Genomic DNA, 19,105 nt, shown 5'->3' with positions numbered 1-19,105 from the left:
AGTAGTGTGCAATTATGTTTCCTTGTCTGCTAATTAAGCATGGACCATACATAGTTTAAAGAGTAACCCTAAGGGTGAGGGAAGAGAAAGCAGTCTCAGCCTGTTAGTTCCCAGTTGAGATACTAGGAGGAAGCCCCTTTGCTCCTTGTCTCCTCCCATCCCCTCAGCCTCAGGGGTATAGAGGATTCAGGCCACCTACTTAAAGGTTCTGCTCAGCCCCTGAGAAGTAAAAGATAGCTACACATATATATGCAGTTGCTTACCTCCCCCAGGCCCAGGTCCAGCTAGGTATGTTTGCTGGACGAGGTCCTACAGGATTCTGATGTTCAGCTTTTCACTTCAGTCTTACCCTGTGCTGATCCCCAGGTTCCGGTCTGCCTAGAGGAGAAAAGTTGGCCACAATAGCTTTTCCCCCTGGCAGTGAAAATGTTTATGAGAGGAATAGAGGGGAACAAAAATGAAAACAACTTTCTTGTTGCTTCCGATACATATCTGTGGCTGAGATATAACTCAAATCATTTATTTATTTTTATTTTTTTAGAGAGAAAGCAAAAGTTTACAGAGGTTAAATAATTTGACCAAGATTATAATGTTACAAAGTAGTCAGTCAAGTCAAGGGCCCTTGGTCTTCTGACTCCTAGGTTCATGCACATTTTTAAAAATACCACATTATTTCTAGATTTTCTGAATAGTTTCTTAGCTGACCTTCTGAAGGCTCAAAAGACTCAAGCTGAGTGAATAATGGATTGTTCAGATGATAGATCATTTTTCTTGAGCTTTATAAGAAGTGATATTTCTGAAGCAGACTTCAAGTTAAAAAACTGGAAATGTGCCCAAGATGTCATAGGACTTCTATGTTTAGAAACTGTTTTCAATGGGAATAGTTTAGACTAGGATAAATAAACATTTTAGGAACAGCTGTCCAAAGAATAAGCAAAAGTCTTAATTTTTTTTATCCATTGAAATACAACCAGAAGCAGAAAAATTAGACTGAGAAGTGAGGAAAATGGTTTCATTCACATAGAACAGAAACAAAGTATTTACTAAGAAAATTAGTAAGAATTAGATAGATCCCCTATGGAGGAAAATGCATGTTTTTCTTTGAGTATACAAAAGAAGATACATTAATGAGGGTAAGCCAGGTTGTAGATGAGAATCTTAAGATGTCTTTTTTTTTCTAATTAACTTGTGAAGATACGCATAAACTTGAAAGTATAAGTGGAAGACAGTAGCCAAGAAATTGCTGAAGATGATGAGTAAACAGGGGAATTTATACCAATAGATAATAAAACCTGTTATAAAGCTACAGTAATTAAAAGTATGGTACTGTTGCAAAACTGATCAGTAATGAACAAAATAGCAAGCACATCTGAGTCTGGCTTTAGCTTATGATAGTGAATATAAAATTAGTGACAGAATTTCAGTAAAGGAACTCAGAAAAATTGATTAAATATTGGAGGAAAAAAATAAAACTGTTTTTATTGTGTGTGTGTGTATTGAAGATAATCAAATCTGGATGACAGATTTAAATGGAAAAAATAAAACTAAAAAAGAGTTTAAAAATGAGTAAAAATATACCTAATCAGGATGGGAAAGCCTTTTCTTCCTAGCCTGTTTTTTGTAAATGAATTTTAAGATGCAGCCAAAATATTTGATTTGGGAAATAGTTATTCTAAGCAAACAGTATGTTAATAACCTAGACATTTAAAGGAGAAAAATGGATATATCAAAATCTGGCCATTCTGGAGAAAATAAAGCCACTGATCTGAAAGTTCTTAGAAACTCAGGACCTGATGTGGCAAGTGACTTTAATTAGGAGTCAATTTCTCCTTACAAATGGATAACCAAAGTGGTATTTGGATCTCAAACCTCAGTCTTACAGGGATTTTACCAGTGGGTTGTTAAACCATTGGTAGCTTGAAATCAGCCATGATGGAAGTAAACAGGCAATGGAAAGGAGCAAACACTATGAATCAGGACTTTTTTTTAAAGCCATTTACCTGTGTATCACTTGAAAATGAGAATAGCTTTGTTAGGGAAAAAATGAGATGATATGCAAAATTACCTCAATAAAGTGTTAATTAATGTTTCATTTCCATCAGATATGAACACTATCTGGTATGAGTTTCCTTCATTCATGAAGGAATTTTGAGGTATACCTTGCTTTAGAGCAAATTGTGTTTGTGCAATAAAGTCATCAAGTGATGCTTTCATATTGTGCCAGTTAACACACCATTATATCCTCTCTTTCTCCTTCAGATACACTTGCTCTCAGACGTGCAGTGTTTCTCTGGACAGTTAGTTGAAAGGTACATCAACCCAACTGACCTCTCCAGAAGCTGAAATTTGCACTTACCCCCTAATACTGATTGTGCTTTCTTTGTTGCTACTTTCAGTCTGTCCACCATAGAATCTGATTTGTGTTTTTGACATTTTATTTTTAATTGACTTACAAACTGTTTCCTTTTCCTGAGCTTGAGCCAAGTATATTATTGTTTTAAGCTTTAGCTAGAGCTGTTGTTTATTTTGACTCTTCCCAGGCACCTTTGGTTCTGGCTGACAGGGAAAGAATAGGCCTTTCTTTCTTTCATTTTTATGTTTATAAAAATCAATAGGCTTCAGTTTTTAGAGCAGTTTCAAGTTTACAGAAAATATGAGGAGAAAGTAGAGTTCCCATGTACCCCCTCTCCTTATGCCCCCATTTTTCTGTTATTAACATTGTGTGTGGTACACTTGTTGAAACAATTGATGAACCTACAACGAAACATCGTAATCACCCAGTGTCTACACCTTGCATCACATTAACTCTTTGTGTTGTCCATTCTATGGGGTTTTGGCAAATGTATAGTGACATGTATCCACAATTACAGTTTCACACAGAACAGTTTCACAATCCTAAAAAGTGTCCCTTAAGTTCTCCCATTCACCCTTTCGCCCTCTCCCCAACCTGAACCCCTGATAACCACTGATTTTTAAAATTGTCTCCATAGTTTTGCCTTTTCCGCAATGTTACATAGTTGGAATCAAACAGTCCTATAGCCTTTTCCGACTGGCATCTTTCACTCAGTAATAGGTGTTTAAGTTTCCTCCAACTTTTTTCATGACTCAAAAATTCGTTTTATTTTTTTAAGTGCTGGATATAACAAAATACATCCAGTTACCCACTGAAGCACATCTAGATTGCTTCAACATTTTGGCAGTTACGATAAAGCTGCTATAAATGTGTGTGTGCAGGTTTTTGTGTGGACATATTTTAAATTTCTTTGGGTAAATACCAAGGAGTGCAGTTGCTGGGTTGTGTGGTATGAGTATGTTTAGTTTTGTAAGAAACCCCCAAACTGTCTTCCAAAGTGGCCGTATAGTTTCGAGTTCCCACCACCAATGAATGAGAGTGCTCATTCTTGCACAGTCCTCGCAGCATGTGGTGGTGTTGGAGGTCTTGGTTTCGCCGTTCTATTGGGTATATAGTTGTATTTCATTGTTCTTTAAGTTTGCATTTCTCTGGTGACATGATGTGGAGCATCTTTTCATATGCCATTTGCTATTTCTTTGGTGAGGGTCTGTTGCAGTGTTTTGTCCATTTTTTAAATTGGGTTGCTTATTTTCTTATTGTTGAGTTTTAAGAATTCTTTGTGTGTTAAGGATTCTTTATGTTTTAGATACTGGATATATGTTTTGCAAATATTTTCTTCTAGTCTGTCCTGTCTTTTCATTCTATTAATAGTATCTTTAGTAGAGTTGAAGTTAAGTTTAATAAACTTACCAACTTTTCTCTCATGGATGTTATTTGATATTGTATTTAGAAAGACATCACTAAGCCTAAGAGTAGCCAGATTTTTCTCCTAATATTCTGGGAACTCGGGGTTTTGCATTTTACATTTAGACTTAATTTTGCATCATAAATTTACATCTATGATCCATTTTGAGTTAATTTTTGTGAAAATTAGGCTTGTATCTAGATTTTTAAAAATTTGCTCGTGGGTGTCCATTTATGCCAGCACCATCTGTTGAAAGCCTCTTTCCCCCATTGATTGCCTTTGTTCCTTTGTCAAAGTTCAGTTCAATTGACTGTATCCATATGGGGTCTGTTCTGGGCTTTCTCTTCTGTCCCACTGAGCTAGCTGTCTTGCCTTCTGCCAGTGCCACCCTGACTTGATTCGGCTCGTGTAAGGACTTCAGCTTTCTTCTTCTTCTCCTTCACCCGTACGAGCTCTGCTGGGTCGGTTGCCTCTCCTTGCAGACTTGAGAGTCAGTTTGTTTATATTCGCAAAATAACTTGCTGGGAATAGGCTTGCGTTTTCAACTAAGAATTTTGCTTTTGTTTTTAAAGTTGAGATAATTTTATATTTGTTTCCTGTTTCAAGCCTTTTCTTTTTATGTTATCATCAAAATTGTTGTTTAGCCATTATAAGTAATAATTATTAGAATAGTAAGCAATTGTATGATACTTTGTTACATTTCTGAATTATATGAACTTATACATAGATACATACATGTAGTATGCAGGTACATATGTAAGATTGTGACTATAAACTAATAATTTTTATTGATAAATACCAGTCCTTGGGGGTGAAAGGGCAGCAGGCTGCTTTCACAGACTTTATAGGGGTCTTACTAAATCACGTCTACTGGTCCCTACCCGTCCTTATCTTAAATACCCCAATTGTTGAGAATTAGTGTGTAGTTTGAGGGCTGTTACTAGTTAGTGTTGTGCTTAAGAATACAGTGAAGGCAGAAAAAGAGGCTGAAAATGGCTGCTACAGAGTAATGAAACCAAAGATGAATCAGGTTAGCATTCATGTCTGTTCTCACTTGTCTGTTTTCCTTAACTGAATTTAAATTTATTGCATAAGACTATAGTAGTCTTATGGACATGAAAAAGATGGTAATTGTTTTATTATGTATTCTAAGTACAATGCTAGAGAGTTGGCTCTCTAAAATAATGCCATGTTAGTCTTATTTACACTTTAAGAAAGAATAAATATGCTTGTTTTTAATACTCATGTTTTAATTACTCAGGTCTTGCTTTGTTCTTTTTTTTAATAAAAATTTTGTTTATTTTTAGAGAGAGGGGAAGGGATGGATAAAGCGAAGCAAATATTGATGTGAGAGAGAAACACTGATTGAGTGCCTCTCGTATGTGCGCTGCCTGGGGATCAAACCTGCACCCCAGACATGTGCCCTGACCAGGAATTGAATAGGGGACCATTCGCTTTGCAGGACGATGCCCAACCAGGCCAGCCAAGCCACCTCGGTCAGGGTGTGCTTTATTCTCACTATTATCAGTTAGAGTTTAATAGATTTATTTTCTAGGAGTATTTAATATGACATTGGGATTTTACAAATTGTAATTCAGTGCCTGAGTTTTGTTCTTAAGAACTGTTGTCTACCAGTTTATTCCCTCATAAATTTTTCAAAATTCCATAATAGCCTGTAGATAATTATTACTATTTAACTTTATAAAATACTTAACTCAGGCACTCAAGTGACATCAAGTCATTCTACACAGTTATGCGAAAACTAGCTTTTTTCCTGGCTTAGCGTGATCATCTCTCTTTCCTAACTATTTGCCAGAGTAGGAGAAAAATTCACATATATTCACAAAAGCTGAACATTATAGTGAAATACAAAATTGGGGAAAACCATTTTGATACATGAAGAGGTTATCTAATTTTTGTCTGTTTTTAAATATTAGTGATGTTAAATATTATTTTCATGGTATTGGGCTATTTTATGTTTTGTAACTTGCTTATTCATGTCTTTTGTCCAGTTTTCAGTTTGGGGGTATAGGTCTTTCTCTGATTTCACTAGGGCTTTGTGGATGGAGGTAAAAGTAATTAACTCTTTAAAAGTAATTTTCAAAATTTGATTGTTTTCAAGTTTGAATTAAGTTTATTTGGGAGATAATGTAGACATTTGGAAAATAAATATTTGTAAGATAAATGCAAGTTTTTCTTAAAGTTTTGTCTTTATTGGCAAATTTCTTGTAATATGCAATTATGACATGCAGGAATATTTATTTATGCTTAGTTTATGTTTATGCTTTTTTGAAGTAGAAGACAGTAAAGGTGAGTTATCCAAGAGATCTTTTAACTAAAGTTTTTCATTTTGAGGAGACTGTTCAAAGGCTGAATGTCAATTAAGAAGTTTACACTTCTTCAAAGTCTAGAATTTAAGCACTTAGTTCTATTATAAGACTTCTTGGTTAGTTACATTTATTGTAAAGTTAAAGCCAGAGAAACCTTTGTAACTGTTATGATCTTATGAGTCTTTAATTAAAGGCTTACAAAATTAATTAAAGGAAAAGATACACTTTATGTCTATGTCCTTAAGTCAGTCTTGAATATATTTCATCTTCATTTTTATTTCCAAAATATCAGTTAAAATTCTGGAAACTGAATACCCTTTTTAAATGATTCTGTAGGGTTATCCAACATAATGATATAAAATAGAGAATTCTTGATATTCCAAAATAACATTTTTAAATTTAAGATCTCTTTTTCCACGGTGACATTTGTTAATAGATTCTCTCCTTTATAATACACAATGTTGGATCATGAAGCGGAGTCAACAAGTAGGTCATTGTTTAAAATAAATAGTGTGCACTGTGTTCAAAGGACTGTGAATTTTTGTCTCTAATTGTTTTTACATAATTTCAGTTCAAGAATACAATATGTTATACTTTAATTTGATGTGATACAGAGATATTTGAGGTGCAATATTAATAATTTATAATATTTTTAGATGATTTAAAAAATATATAATCATCCTATGTGACTAATTTTTAATCCTAACCTTGGAGGAAAATACTAAATTCTGTGCAAATATTAGTGAATAGACAAGGATAATGAATAGGGCATAAAAATCAAGTATTTGGAATTTATGTCTTTCAAAGAGATTTTTTTAATTCATAAATTATTTTTCAGAAATGACTACTATATAATCTGACTTTGTATTACTTTCTCGAATTTTTTATTGGAGTTATGACACATCACATTTCTGTATCTTGATACATATTGTGTTTGGTAGAGTTGTTTTAGTTGACAGAACAATTCCTTGTGAGTTTGGAATGTATGAATTTAGAGCAAGTTGATTGTCCTATAGTTACATAGACACATACACATAGACAGAAAATCACTGTTTGAGTAATTGTGTTCTGTTTCCTTTTCAAGGAGAGGGTTTACATATAGGAGAGCACATGATAGAGCCATGTCCAGAGATCATGTTGAGGTGGAGAGTACATTCTTGCAAGCTCTCCATGAATATTCCAGGGCAAAGGGGATGACATAAGCTATAGTTAGAGAATGAGAGAGTCTGTGTGATGCAGCAGCCTGCAAGAACGAGGGCAGGATAGTCTGTGGATAGAAATCCAAGGCAGGCTGCCCCGGCAGTCGGGAGAGCAGAACAGGTGAGTGTAAGTTGCACACAGTGGCGTGTGCCCTTTTCGTGCCACACCTGGTGCAACGTGCTGTCTGCCAGGCACAGTGTCATCCCTAATTGAGTAAATGGCACCCCTGTCAAACCTATATTTGAGTGATTTAAATGTAAAAACAGAGTTATCTTTAATTCCTTTCCCCCACCTTGGTATCAAACCCACTAACATATGACAGATCTCAAATTCTTTTCCTTCTCTCCTGTGCCACTACCATCCTCTTAGCCCGAGCTATGGCCATGTCATCTGCAACGGCTTCCCTGATTGCATATTTGCCCTCTTTCAATCCATTTTCCAGAGGATCCCCAGAGATCTTTTAGGGAGAGGCCAGATCCTACCCGCCTCCAAGTTAATACTTCACACAGAATTATAATTGCATTTAGAATAAAATCTAATTTTATTACGAAGTTCTAAAACTTTGATCCTTGACTAATGATCCAGCTTCCTCTCACATTGCTTCTGCCTCTACTTCATCCCTTGAGTTCCAGCCACACTGGTCCTCTTTTTGTTTCTCAAATATTCACACTCAGCTTTCAGCCTTCTGTTCCTGGTGCTTTGCCTTGTTGCCTCTTTTTCATCATTTATGTGTGAGTTCAAAGGTAGCTTTTCTACATGAGGCCTTTGCGGAGCACGCTCTCCAAAGTGGTGTACTTCAACCCCTAACCCCGTCCGTGTTTCATTTACTCACATATGTTTTCTTTCTTTTACTGCATGCGACTTTGCTTAGAATTCATTTATTCAGTACCTGTTTATTGTATACCTAATACATGCCAGGCATAGTCCTTGGGGTTTATTAATGAACTAAAAAGACAAGAGAATCCCTGTTATGGAATTCACATTAGTGGGTAGACAGAAAAACAATACATAATAGACATATAACTAAATTAAAGTTATGTTGGGAAGTGTTAGAAGGCAGCAAGAGTGAATACAGAAAAATAGAGTATGGTCATACAGAGTGGGAGATCTCGATGCAGTTTCCGGACAGTATGCTTATTAAGTCGGGTGGGTATAGTAGGCCTGAATAGTTCATTATTAAAGTAGAGTTCTTTTGTGTCTTATTTTTAGCATCAGCACCAGTGAGCAAAGTGAATAAGTACTGTGCTTCTTCCAACTTTCATTCCACATCGGGGAAAAGGAATATCATCATGTCAAGCATTACGATTGACCCAGATGTCAAGCCTGGTGAATATGTCATCAAGAGCCTCTTTGCAGAATTTGCTGTTCAAGCTGAAAAGAAAATTGAAGTTGTAATGGCTGAACCCTTGGTGAGTAGAGCTGACCTCTAAATCTGAAATATTTTCTTGATTTTTTGTTAGCCAATATAATACACATTTTGCAAAGAAAATAATATGCTTGAAAAAGTTTTAAAGGAAGCCAATCTGGAAAGGCTACATATTATATAACTCCACCTAGCTGACATTTTAGAAAGGGCAAAACTATGAAAACAGTAAAAAGATGAGTGGTTGCCTGGGTTCGGGTGTGGGTGGAGGGGTGAATACGCAGGGCACTGAGTGTTTTTAAGTCAGTGAGAGTACCCTGCATGCTACTATAAGGGTAGAGACACGCCATTATACACCTGTCCAAACCCATAGAACATACAGCACCAAGAGTGAAGTGAACTGTAATGTAATTTGTGGATTTTGGATGATTCTGATGAGTCAGAGTAGGTCCATCAGTGGTAACAAACGTACCACTTTGATGGAGAATACTGGTAATGGAGGACACTATGCATGTGTGGGCTAAGGGGTTATGGGAAGTATCTGTCTTCTCACTTTTGCTGTGAACCTAAAACTGTTCTAAAAATAGTCTTTAAAAATTTGAGATAGGTTAGTACAGTACCTCCCTCTTTATCCATGGGGAGATAAGTTCCAGGACCCCCTGTTAAATGCCTGAAACCAGGGATAGTATTGAACCTTATATATACTAGCTTTTCTCCATACATACCTACCCTTTCACATAAAAACAACACTTTGAGGCTTCTCTCAGGCATATCTGAATTTCCAGCATCACTACTTTTGCACTTTGGGGCCACTGTTAAATAAAATAGGGTTACTTGGACTCAAGCACTGTAATACTATGACAGTTGATCTGATAACCTGGATGACTACTGAGTGACTGATGGGCAGGTGGCATATACAACATGGATATGCTGGACAATGGGATAATTCACATCCATGGTGGCGCAGAGCAGGACAGTGCAAGATTTCATTGCACTGCTAGAACATCACACAATTTAAAATGTATGAATTGTTTATTTCTGGAATTTTCTATGTAACATTTTGGTCTGCTTTTGACCACAGGTAACTGAAATTGCTGAAAGTGAAATTGTAGATAAGGGGGGACTACTGTAGTACAAAGCTGTCTAGAAAGCTATAATAGGTTCATTGATCGCCCTCCCCTTTTTACATAATTTTTCATTTTTCAATTACAGTTGGCATACAATATTATGTTAGTTTCATGTGTACAACCAGTGATTAGACATTTGCATAACTTATAGCGATCTCCATAGTAAATCTAGTACCTCTCAGATATTATGCATGATTATCACAACATTATTGACTATATTCCCTATGCTGTACTTTACATCTCCATGATTATTCTGTAACTACCTATTGTACTTCTTAATCCCTTCACCTTTTTAAATCATCCCCCAACCACCCTTCCATCTGGCAACTGTCAAAATGTTCTATCTGTGAGTCTGTTTCTGTTCTGCTTATTCATTTATTTTGTTTTTTAGATTCCACATGTAAGTGAAATCATGTGGCATTTGTCTTTTTTCTGCCTGATTTATTGCACTCAGCACAATACCCTCTAGGTCCATCCATGTTGTTTCAGATGATGAGATTTTATTCTTTTTTTATGGCTGACTCATATTCCAGTGTGTGTGTGTGTATGTACAACTTCATTATCCATTCATTTATTGCTGGACACTTAGGTTGCTTCCATATCTTGAGTGTTGTAAATAATGCTACAGTGAACATATGGATGTATACGTTTTTTTTAATTTAGTGTTTTGGGTTGCTTTGGATAAATACCCAGAAGTGGAATTGCTGAGTCATTCTGTTCCTCTTGTTATAGCCTTTGTTTTAAACTTTCTTTTGTCTGCTGTAAGTAAGGATTGCTATGTCAGCCTCCCCCCTCCCCATTTTCATGAGATATTTCTTCCATCCCTTTACCTGTGTTTGGCTTTCAATCTGAAGTGAGCTCTTGTAGACAGCATAGGTAAGTGTCTTGTTTTGTTATCTGTTCAGCCTCCACATGTCTTTTGATTGGAGGCATTACGTCATATGAATTTAAAGTAATTGTTGATAGACATCAATTTATTGCCATTTTATTATTCATATTCTTTATCTATTTTTTCTTGTTCCCTTAATATTTTTATAATACCGGTTTGATGGTGATGGACTACTGTAGCTTTTTCTTGTCTGTGAAGCTCTGTCTTTCATTTCTAAATGATAACTTTGCTGGGTAGACTAATCTTGGTTGTAGATCCTTGATTTTCATCACTTTGAATATTTCTTGCCAATCCATTCTGGCCTGCAAAGTTTCTATTGAGAAATCAGCTGACAGTCTTGTGGGAGCTCCCTTGTAGGTAACTACTATATTTTGCTTTGTATAATGCACACATTTTTGCCCAGATTTTTGAGGGAAAAGTGAGGATTCTCATTATACATTGGTAGTACTAATTCTGTATCTATATAAATGTTTTTAATTCTTTTATTCTTACTTGTTAATATTGTAACTCTAGAAAGCAATAACAATATCTGTATGCAATATAATACCCTGGAATACAGTTATCAGTTTTATTTCTAAATATAGCTAAATTTAAAAACAAAAGTTTTTTCTTGCAAGTTTGGGCCAAAAACATGGGTGTGCATTATACACAGCAAAATATGGTAACTGCTTTTTCTTTGCTGCTTTTTATATTCTCTCTTTGCTTTAACCTTTCACATTTTAATTAGGGTGTGTCATGGTGTGGGCCTCTTTGTGTTCACCTTGTTTGGGACTGTCTGTGCTTCCTGGACTTGGATGTCCATATCCTTCACCATATCAGGGAAGTTTTCAGTCATTTTTTAAAATAGGTTTTCAATTTCTTGCTGTCTCTCTTATCCTTCCAGCACCCCCATGATGCAAATGTTGGTATATCTGGAGTTGTCCCAGAGGCTCCTTACATTTTCTTCATTGTTTTGGATTCTTCCTTCTTTTTGCTATTCTGATTGGGTGTTTTTTGCTTCCTTATATTCCAAATTGCGGATTTGATTTTCGGTTTCATCTATTCTACAGTTGATTCCCTGTAAATTATTCTTCATTTCAGTTAGTATATCCTTCATTTATGACTGGTTCTTTTTCATGATTTCCATGTCCTTTTTTATACTGTTGAAGTTCTAAGTTTCTTGAGCATGTTTGTGCCAATGTTTTGACCTTGCATCTTGTAGCTTGCTTGTCTCCATTTTGTTTAGTTCTTTTTCTGGAGTTTTGTTTTGTTCTTTAATTTGAGACATGGTTTTTTTTGTCTCCTCATTTTGGCAGCCTCCCGGTGTGTGTTAGTATGTAGAACTGCTATGTTTCCTGGTTTTGGTATAGTCAATGGCCTATGTAGTAGGTGTCCCTGATCACCCATCCCCACTCATCCCTTTGTGGGCTGTATGCACCTGCTTGTTGGGTTTTAGCCTTGATTGCCGTCGGTACATCAGTGGGAAGAACTTAACCTCCAGGCTGATCAGCTGTGAGGATGTGTTGCTGGTAGAGGTAGTTAGGTGGTGCTTCAATGTGGTTTGAAGCTGTCCATTGGGTGTAGTGACTCTGCTGCTTCCTGGAAGGTGCAGCCCAAGGTCAACCACCATCTGTGGCCAGACTGAAGCCAAGTGTCATGAGCTGCATAGCGATCTGCAAATGGCTGCTACTTGGGCTGGGTGTGGAGGTGTCTGGGTGAGGTCAAACTATGAACCAAAGCTGGTTGCTGCTAAGGCTGAGCCTAAGGCCACTTAGCAAGAGGTTCTGGGTCACCCTGAGGCCAGATACTGCTTCTTTAGTTTGTGAACCTCTTAGAGGCTTTAGAAAAGCCCACAACATGAACCAAGACAGGCTGCATATATGGAAAAGACACTGGAAGCAGCTTGGGTGGGCCCACAAGGAAATCTCAGGAAATCACCACAGCCGGGCAAACACTGTTAGCCAGATTGATGGAGACTCAGCTAGAACATCTGCCTATGTCTGTAGGGAGTGCTCTGCAAAGGAACAATGGCTTCCGCCAGCACTTGTGTCTGCCCCTGCAGCTCATATCTGGAAACCAGCTCTTCACTGTATGTTCCGGGCACCTTTTGGGCTGCTGCTCCAGTGCTGGAGCTGAGAGCAAATGAGTCTGCCATCAAGTAAGTTTGTGCATGGCCCTTTAAGAGGAAGGCCTGGGACTCCAGAAGCCCTTTGTCTCACTCAGCCTCAAGTTTTGGTTTTGGTAGCCAGAAGTTATGGGAACTTTTCTTTCTTGGGCTGGGAAGCGTGGTGTGGGGCTGGGGCCCCTCTCTCCTCAGTGGGGACCTCTGCATTTGAAATGTCCTTCCTGATTTTTAATTGCCACGTTTGGCTGGGGGACCAGCTGCTCTGCCTCTCTGCTCCTCCCAGCAGTCTCGACGTGGCTTCTGTATATCCTCAGTTATAGAACCCCTCTGTTCAGCTAGATTACAGGTGGTTCTGGGTGATGGTCCTTCCGTAATTGTTATTTTGACATGGTCATGAGAGGAGGCGAATACAGCATTTCCCTATGCTGCCATCCTGCCAGGAAGCCCATGATGCACTTTGTTAAGTGCTGCAGGTCACCGGAGAATAAAACTAGCTGTTGCAATAGGAATTATTGAGACAGATAAAATATAAGAGGAAATAAAGGAAAATCTAGAATATTCTGAAAGTTGATGATTTGACAAGAGCCAAATTCATCTCCTGGCTTCAGAAATGTTTAAAAGTGTGCAGTGCGTATGGTCCTGTCTGCTCTCAAAGACTATATTCTTAAAGGAATTTTAATATGAAGCTCTCGAGAGCAGAAATACTAAAAGAAAATATGAGTGAAATTACCTAATTTTACGTCTTTCTCCTTTCTTATTCTTCCAGTGCCGTTGTCGCTGCCCTCGGTCAGGGTTGGGTTCTGTCATGTTAGACCATTGCAAGAGCCTTCTAACCGGTCAAGAAGTGGTCCATTGCTTTTCCATTTTCCTTGTTTTATGCACACTTTCCTTCATCTAATACACAAATAGCACCTTTCTGCTTTAAAACTCTTTCTCACTTTTCATTGCTATGGAATAAATTCAGGTGCTTATTGGGTTATTCCAGCCTCTTCACAATCTTCTTACAATTTGTATAATGTCTCACAATTCTCTTTTCATGATGTGTGCTCTGTTTTTTAAAGCTCTGCCCTTTAACATAGTGATTCTCCTCAAACTAAACGAGTCTTTCTTTACCATACTGTTTTGTTCATACTTCTAGATTCTGACATTGCAATATTATTTGCTCATATGTTTATCTCCTCTGGCGTGAGCTACTTGATGCCAACAGCCAGGAGTTGCTCACCTTTGTATCTGCAGCACTGCCCATGGCAGATGCGTAGCAGAAGGTACTTAGCAAAGATTTGCATTTTAGGTTGACTTCAGCCTTAAGAACATTGCTGTGCCGTGTGCTCTTTGTTTTCCTAACAAAACATGTCAACAGAGTTTTTAATAGTTCTTTCAGGATACTAGTCTGGTGCTGATTATATTTATTCATTTAAAAGCTGATTTCAGAGACACCTGCTGTGTAATCTAAGATGAGATTATAAAATTATGGTGAATAGTGGTGAGGATTTCCATCAGAAAAATAGGTGTTTCTACCCCATCATCATAGTTCAGGAGAAATGTTCCAGCTCACTCTTTCTAACACAGCAGGAAAACTCCCAAAGTTGTGATCTCGGACAAACTGAGGCTGAGAAAATTCCCACTGTATTTTACAGCTTTTACTTCCTACACTCTTGTACACCTGCATAATTTCTTCTTATCAGATCTCTGCCAACTTTGTTTCATGTATGTCCAAGTCTGGGTAGATTGTGTGTATGAAGATAAGATTAGATGATGAAAATACATTGAATATAGTCTTGTCACAATATTTTTATTATAGCTTCATATGCATTTATTGGGATGTTATTTATTTTGAAGTTTATTCTGTACCCTTTTAGGTAATGAACATCCACCCAAGAGGACTCTCTTGAATTCCCTAATAAACCTCTTGCACGGTCACTTTAAAGAAAGTAGCACCCATGGAATGTTAGATATGGGGAGGCCAGCCTGTCTTGTGGTTAGGTGCACAGTAAACTATGAAGCCCAAATGTGAATGGTTTTTGCTGAAACAATTTAATCTACCTCTAAAATGAGTTCTAGAGCTGGCCTTTTTTTCTTCTCGTGTTAGAAACCATAATAAAAGGAGGTTAAGGAAGCCAAGAGATGTGAAGATTAGCTGAACTTGACTTTTAGCCACGATCTAATTTTCATTTGAGAAGGAAGATTCAGGAAGGAATGGCAGTCATTGATTGAAATAGCAGCTTGCAGACTATGCAATCCAATACCAAAGGCTTCTTTCTTCTGAAAGGAGGTGGATCAATCCTGGGTAATGATCCAGGCATATCTAAGTTTATCTGTTAATCTTGTAGATTGCCAGTGACTAGAAAAGAAGATGGGAAAAAGGGTTTAAACAGTTAACTGCTGATTTTGAGTATATATTTGATTTAGGCCCAGCATTTTTACAATTCTGCAATTTCCACTATTGAGAATATTAAATATACATATATTTTAAAAGTGTTTCTGTATGATCTCTTCTTTCCTTCAAACTACATTTTTTTGTTAGTTTCACCTTCTCCTCAGATGTTCATTGAAACAGATTTCACTCTTGAGGCACTAAGCAGCTGATGGGAAGCCCAGTGTTCATGGAGGGACCTTCCTGACCGCGGTCTTCAGTGCGTATTGTCTGAACTACCCAGGTCGGATCTTCTCCTGGGAGCTGGTCAGAGGTTCCTCCAGTACCTGGAATGGGATGGTTTAGGCTTAGCTGCTAGCTTTCTGGAGCTCTGGAGGCAGAAGATAACTGGGTTTTTTGATATTTGTTGTATAAATTTTTGCTTAAATTCCATCTTCAGTCCGATGCCTCATCTTCAACTGCAGTGTCCCCCAGTTGGCATTTCTCTGTTTAGCCCTTTGCTAAGAAGGGCAGCTCCTCTGTGGGTTAGATGGAGGGATGTCAACCTGATAAGCAGAATGGGGAAGGGGAAGGAGAAGAGGGGCTAAATCTTTTTTTTTTCTTTTTTTCCATCCTCACTCAAGGATATGTTTATTGACTTTAGAGAAAGAGAGCGAGCGAGCTGCCTCTCATACATGCCCTGACCGGGGATCAGACCCTCGCCCTTTTGGTGTATGGGACAGTGCTCCAACTAACTAAGCATCCCAGCCAGGGCCTCAATCTTTTTAAACAGTTTGTTTAAGCAATCCTCTTATTTTTAACTTCACATTCGCCCACACTTTTCCATCACCGAAGTTCTGTAATTCCTGAGCCTTTTGGGAGTTCAGAAGTATCAGTGGGATTGTCTTTTCTTCACCCTGTGTGGCAATCTCACTCATCCTCTCCAGTTGTGACTCAGGTACCATCTTCTCAGTGGTCCTTCCATCTGAAACCTCCCCATCCACTCCAACTTCTACCCTAAACCCTGTGGAACATGACACTCTACATGTTGTTTGCTCTGTCTTTAGACTTTTGCTTCATGAGGACAGGGAGTGTTTAGAAAAGCATGCCACCTTTAGTTGCAGATTATCGAAGTATTTCATTGTCATTGTTATGCCAGCAAAATCTTTCCAAGAAATTCCTGCTTTCTCTGGAAGCTGTATGTTGCTCTTGGTACTCAATACATATATACTATTTATACTCGTTAAAAAATCATAAAGGATTGTGAGCCTTAGAATCATTATTAATTTTTTGTTATTATAAAATAATGACATTATAAAAAGTGGAAACAGTTCTAAAGATTATGTAATAAAAACAATACCCTTCCATTTTCTATCAAGACCATCTCTGTTCAGTTTTTAGTGAACCATTTTTTATGCGTATTATTTACCCATCTCTGCGGCATCTGCCATCTTTCTTTGAGAAACACAAATGAGAAGATTATATTACATTTTTCTGTACTTGGCTACTTTTATTTTATATACATATTTTTATTTTATTTTACTTCATATACATAAAATAAACATTGTTCTATATCAGCCCATATAAACTTTTCTCATTCATTCTAACAGTTGAATATTATTTCAATAAAAGAAAGTGCTATAAATTTCTTACCCATCTCTATGGATAGGCTGTTTGGACCTGTTCATAAGTGTTCGCATTTATATATGTGAATATTGAAAATAATTAATATTTTTAGTTGTGATAATGAAAAAATAAAGATAATTTTAAATGATTTATCTTTTCAAAATCCATCGAAAGACAGGACATCTACCTGAGCAGTAATTGAGGCATCCTCACCCACGCTATGATGAAACTGAGAGGTTAATACAAAGCCCTTGATTAGTAATTTATATTTAATACAGTCCACTTGTTTATTTGTACTAATGATAATGTGAGTATCCCAGTCCAGAATCATTTCTGATTCTCACTATGAAAGAAGAGCCCATCCCCATTTTCTGGTTTAGGGAAAGCTATGCAAGAATGTCAAGTCTTCAGAAATCTTTAAGGAAGGTTGAGTTTGTTGAGAAATGAAAAATATTAAGTGTAAGAACAGCATATGTGTTTCTGAAAAAGTTACTGCTCTCTTTTATCCTTGTTATGTGTATATAATACAGAACTATTGTATACACACGCTAGATTTGTAGTAAACTACTTAGATCAGCATTTCTCAAAATATTGCTAAACCTTTAAACTTAGTATGAACAGTGCAAAGGGGAATTAAATAAGTCAAGTTTGGAAGAAACCTTTACAGCCCCTGCACCTCCCCACCCCCTACCTTAAATACACAATTCACACTAGGGTAGTAGAGGACCTTTGGTTCAGTTTCTGCCAGGTGTTCAGAAACAGTGTTCTATGGGACTCACTGTTTTACTGCAGTTGTAGAGCTAGTTAACTGGGCATATGTATAGTACTGTACAGGGTCATCATCATGTGCGTGTGGCTTTGGGAGATAATTACCAAAGTGTGCTTAGTCTGTGAGGCTCAAGTGTCAAGGACACACCGAAAACGTCTTTATATAAAGTCAGCAAAGTGCCATGGAATTCAGGGGTTTTCCTCACCCCATTTTAATTAGAAATACAATTTTCTAATAGTTAAGATTAGGAATTTTGACATTTGATCGGTAAATACATTTGTGGATTTATTTTCATGAAGATTAGTCATAAATAAGAGAACGAAATTGGGACACTATTGGATAGACAAGCTTTAAAATATATACATATGTCTAAATTCTAGTTTCTCTCATGGAAGAATGGCATTTGTTTTTTATGATACATATTGATACATGTTGAATATAAAAATTCAATAAAAAAGCATAATGGAGAAAATTTAGAAAATCATTCTTAAAAATCTCAACAAAAGAATCATTCATCACATATTTGAACATAATCAGACATCTGTTATATTCAGAAGTCAGACCACTATATGCAGGGGTAACCCACACAGTAAACAGTGACAGAAGGGATCAGTCACACTGTGTATATTTTAAGTTAAACTAATTATACTAAATTTTGTTTGAATTAGCAGAACAGAACCTTCTAAACTGTTTTTCAGATGACAGATTTCTCACACTTTGTGTTTACATTCTTTTAATTGCAGGAGAAGCCATTGTCTCGGTCTCTCCAGAGGGGCGAGGACCTTCAGTTTGACCAGGTGTGTTGATTTTAGGGGGCTGTTTTTTCTGAAAGGGAAACGTGTGTTGTAACAGTCTGGGCCAAGTGTGTCCAGTATTAAGAAATTCCTTTGTTTACTGATCCTGTATATCTAGATTCAGCCGATAGATAGTTTATTTTTGAACAAAACAAATGGAATAAGCTATGAATTGTGAACTTTTTAGTTCATAGAATGAGCTGTGAACTTTATTGGTCACTGTTCAGCATTTTAAAACATCTTACTTTTCATTGTTAATCTCTTCCCTATGCCCTTTTATATTTTCTCAGAAAGTTTCCAATTACAGTCTTTTCTTGTATACCACTTCCTACAATTTTTACATTATTATATTTTACCTTTTAACATTTTTTTTTTTCCTGTTGGGGCTGTTTACATAGAAGCATCCAGCCTGGCTCCCTCCCTCTGTACCTCCTCCTAGAAACGGAGCTGGAGACAGGCACCTGGTCCTGGAGGGTGATCCCAGAGCACAGGCCTGGGCGGGTGAAGCAGGGGAGAGGAGGAACCAAGGGGAGGGAGCATTTTAGAGGTCACAGCGCTGGGGGCTTCATTCCGCTTCTGAGCATTATACAGAATCTCCCCCTAATTATCTGTCCGAAGAATGGAGGCCTGGAGCACTGATCTGCAACTCCCATCCACAGTGGTTGAGGGCTGCCCCACGAGGCATCAACTACATCCCGTCCTCAAGTTTGTCTAGCTGTGCTCGTGCAAAGGCCGAGTGAACTTGGTGTCAGAAAGCAAAAGAAGCTTAAAAAGAAGATACAGTGTGGCCAC

General features: G+C 37.3%; 1 protein-coding gene across 13 annotated transcripts in view; it reads left to right on the top strand.

Moving 5' to 3' along the window:
- Window positions 1-19,105, top strand: part of FRYL (FRY like transcription coactivator) — a 240,210-nt gene that overhangs the window by 99,570 nt on the left and 121,535 nt on the right. For all 13 annotated transcript variants that reach the window (XR_006785141.1, XM_045833907.1, XM_045833905.1 and 10 more), the window contains 2 exons: window positions 8,498-8,697; window positions 18,263-18,316. Coding sequence is in view for 12 of the 13 variants with exons in the window: in XM_045833907.1 (XP_045689863.1) it covers window positions 8,578-8,697; window positions 18,263-18,316 (174 nt within the window). In the remaining variant the exon portion in view is untranslated. The remainder of the gene's footprint in view (window positions 1-8,497; window positions 8,698-18,262; window positions 18,317-19,105) is intronic.

The sequence above is a fragment of the Phyllostomus hastatus genome, unplaced genomic scaffold (assembly GCF_019186645.2).
Source record: "Phyllostomus hastatus isolate PE091 unplaced genomic scaffold, TTU_PhHast_1.1 phas_contig_196, whole genome shotgun sequence".
NCBI classification, from domain to species: Eukaryota; Metazoa; Chordata; class Mammalia; order Chiroptera; family Phyllostomidae; genus Phyllostomus; species Phyllostomus hastatus.
Note: the sequence above shows the minus strand (reverse complement) of the source record. Positions and strands in the feature narration are given on the sequence as shown.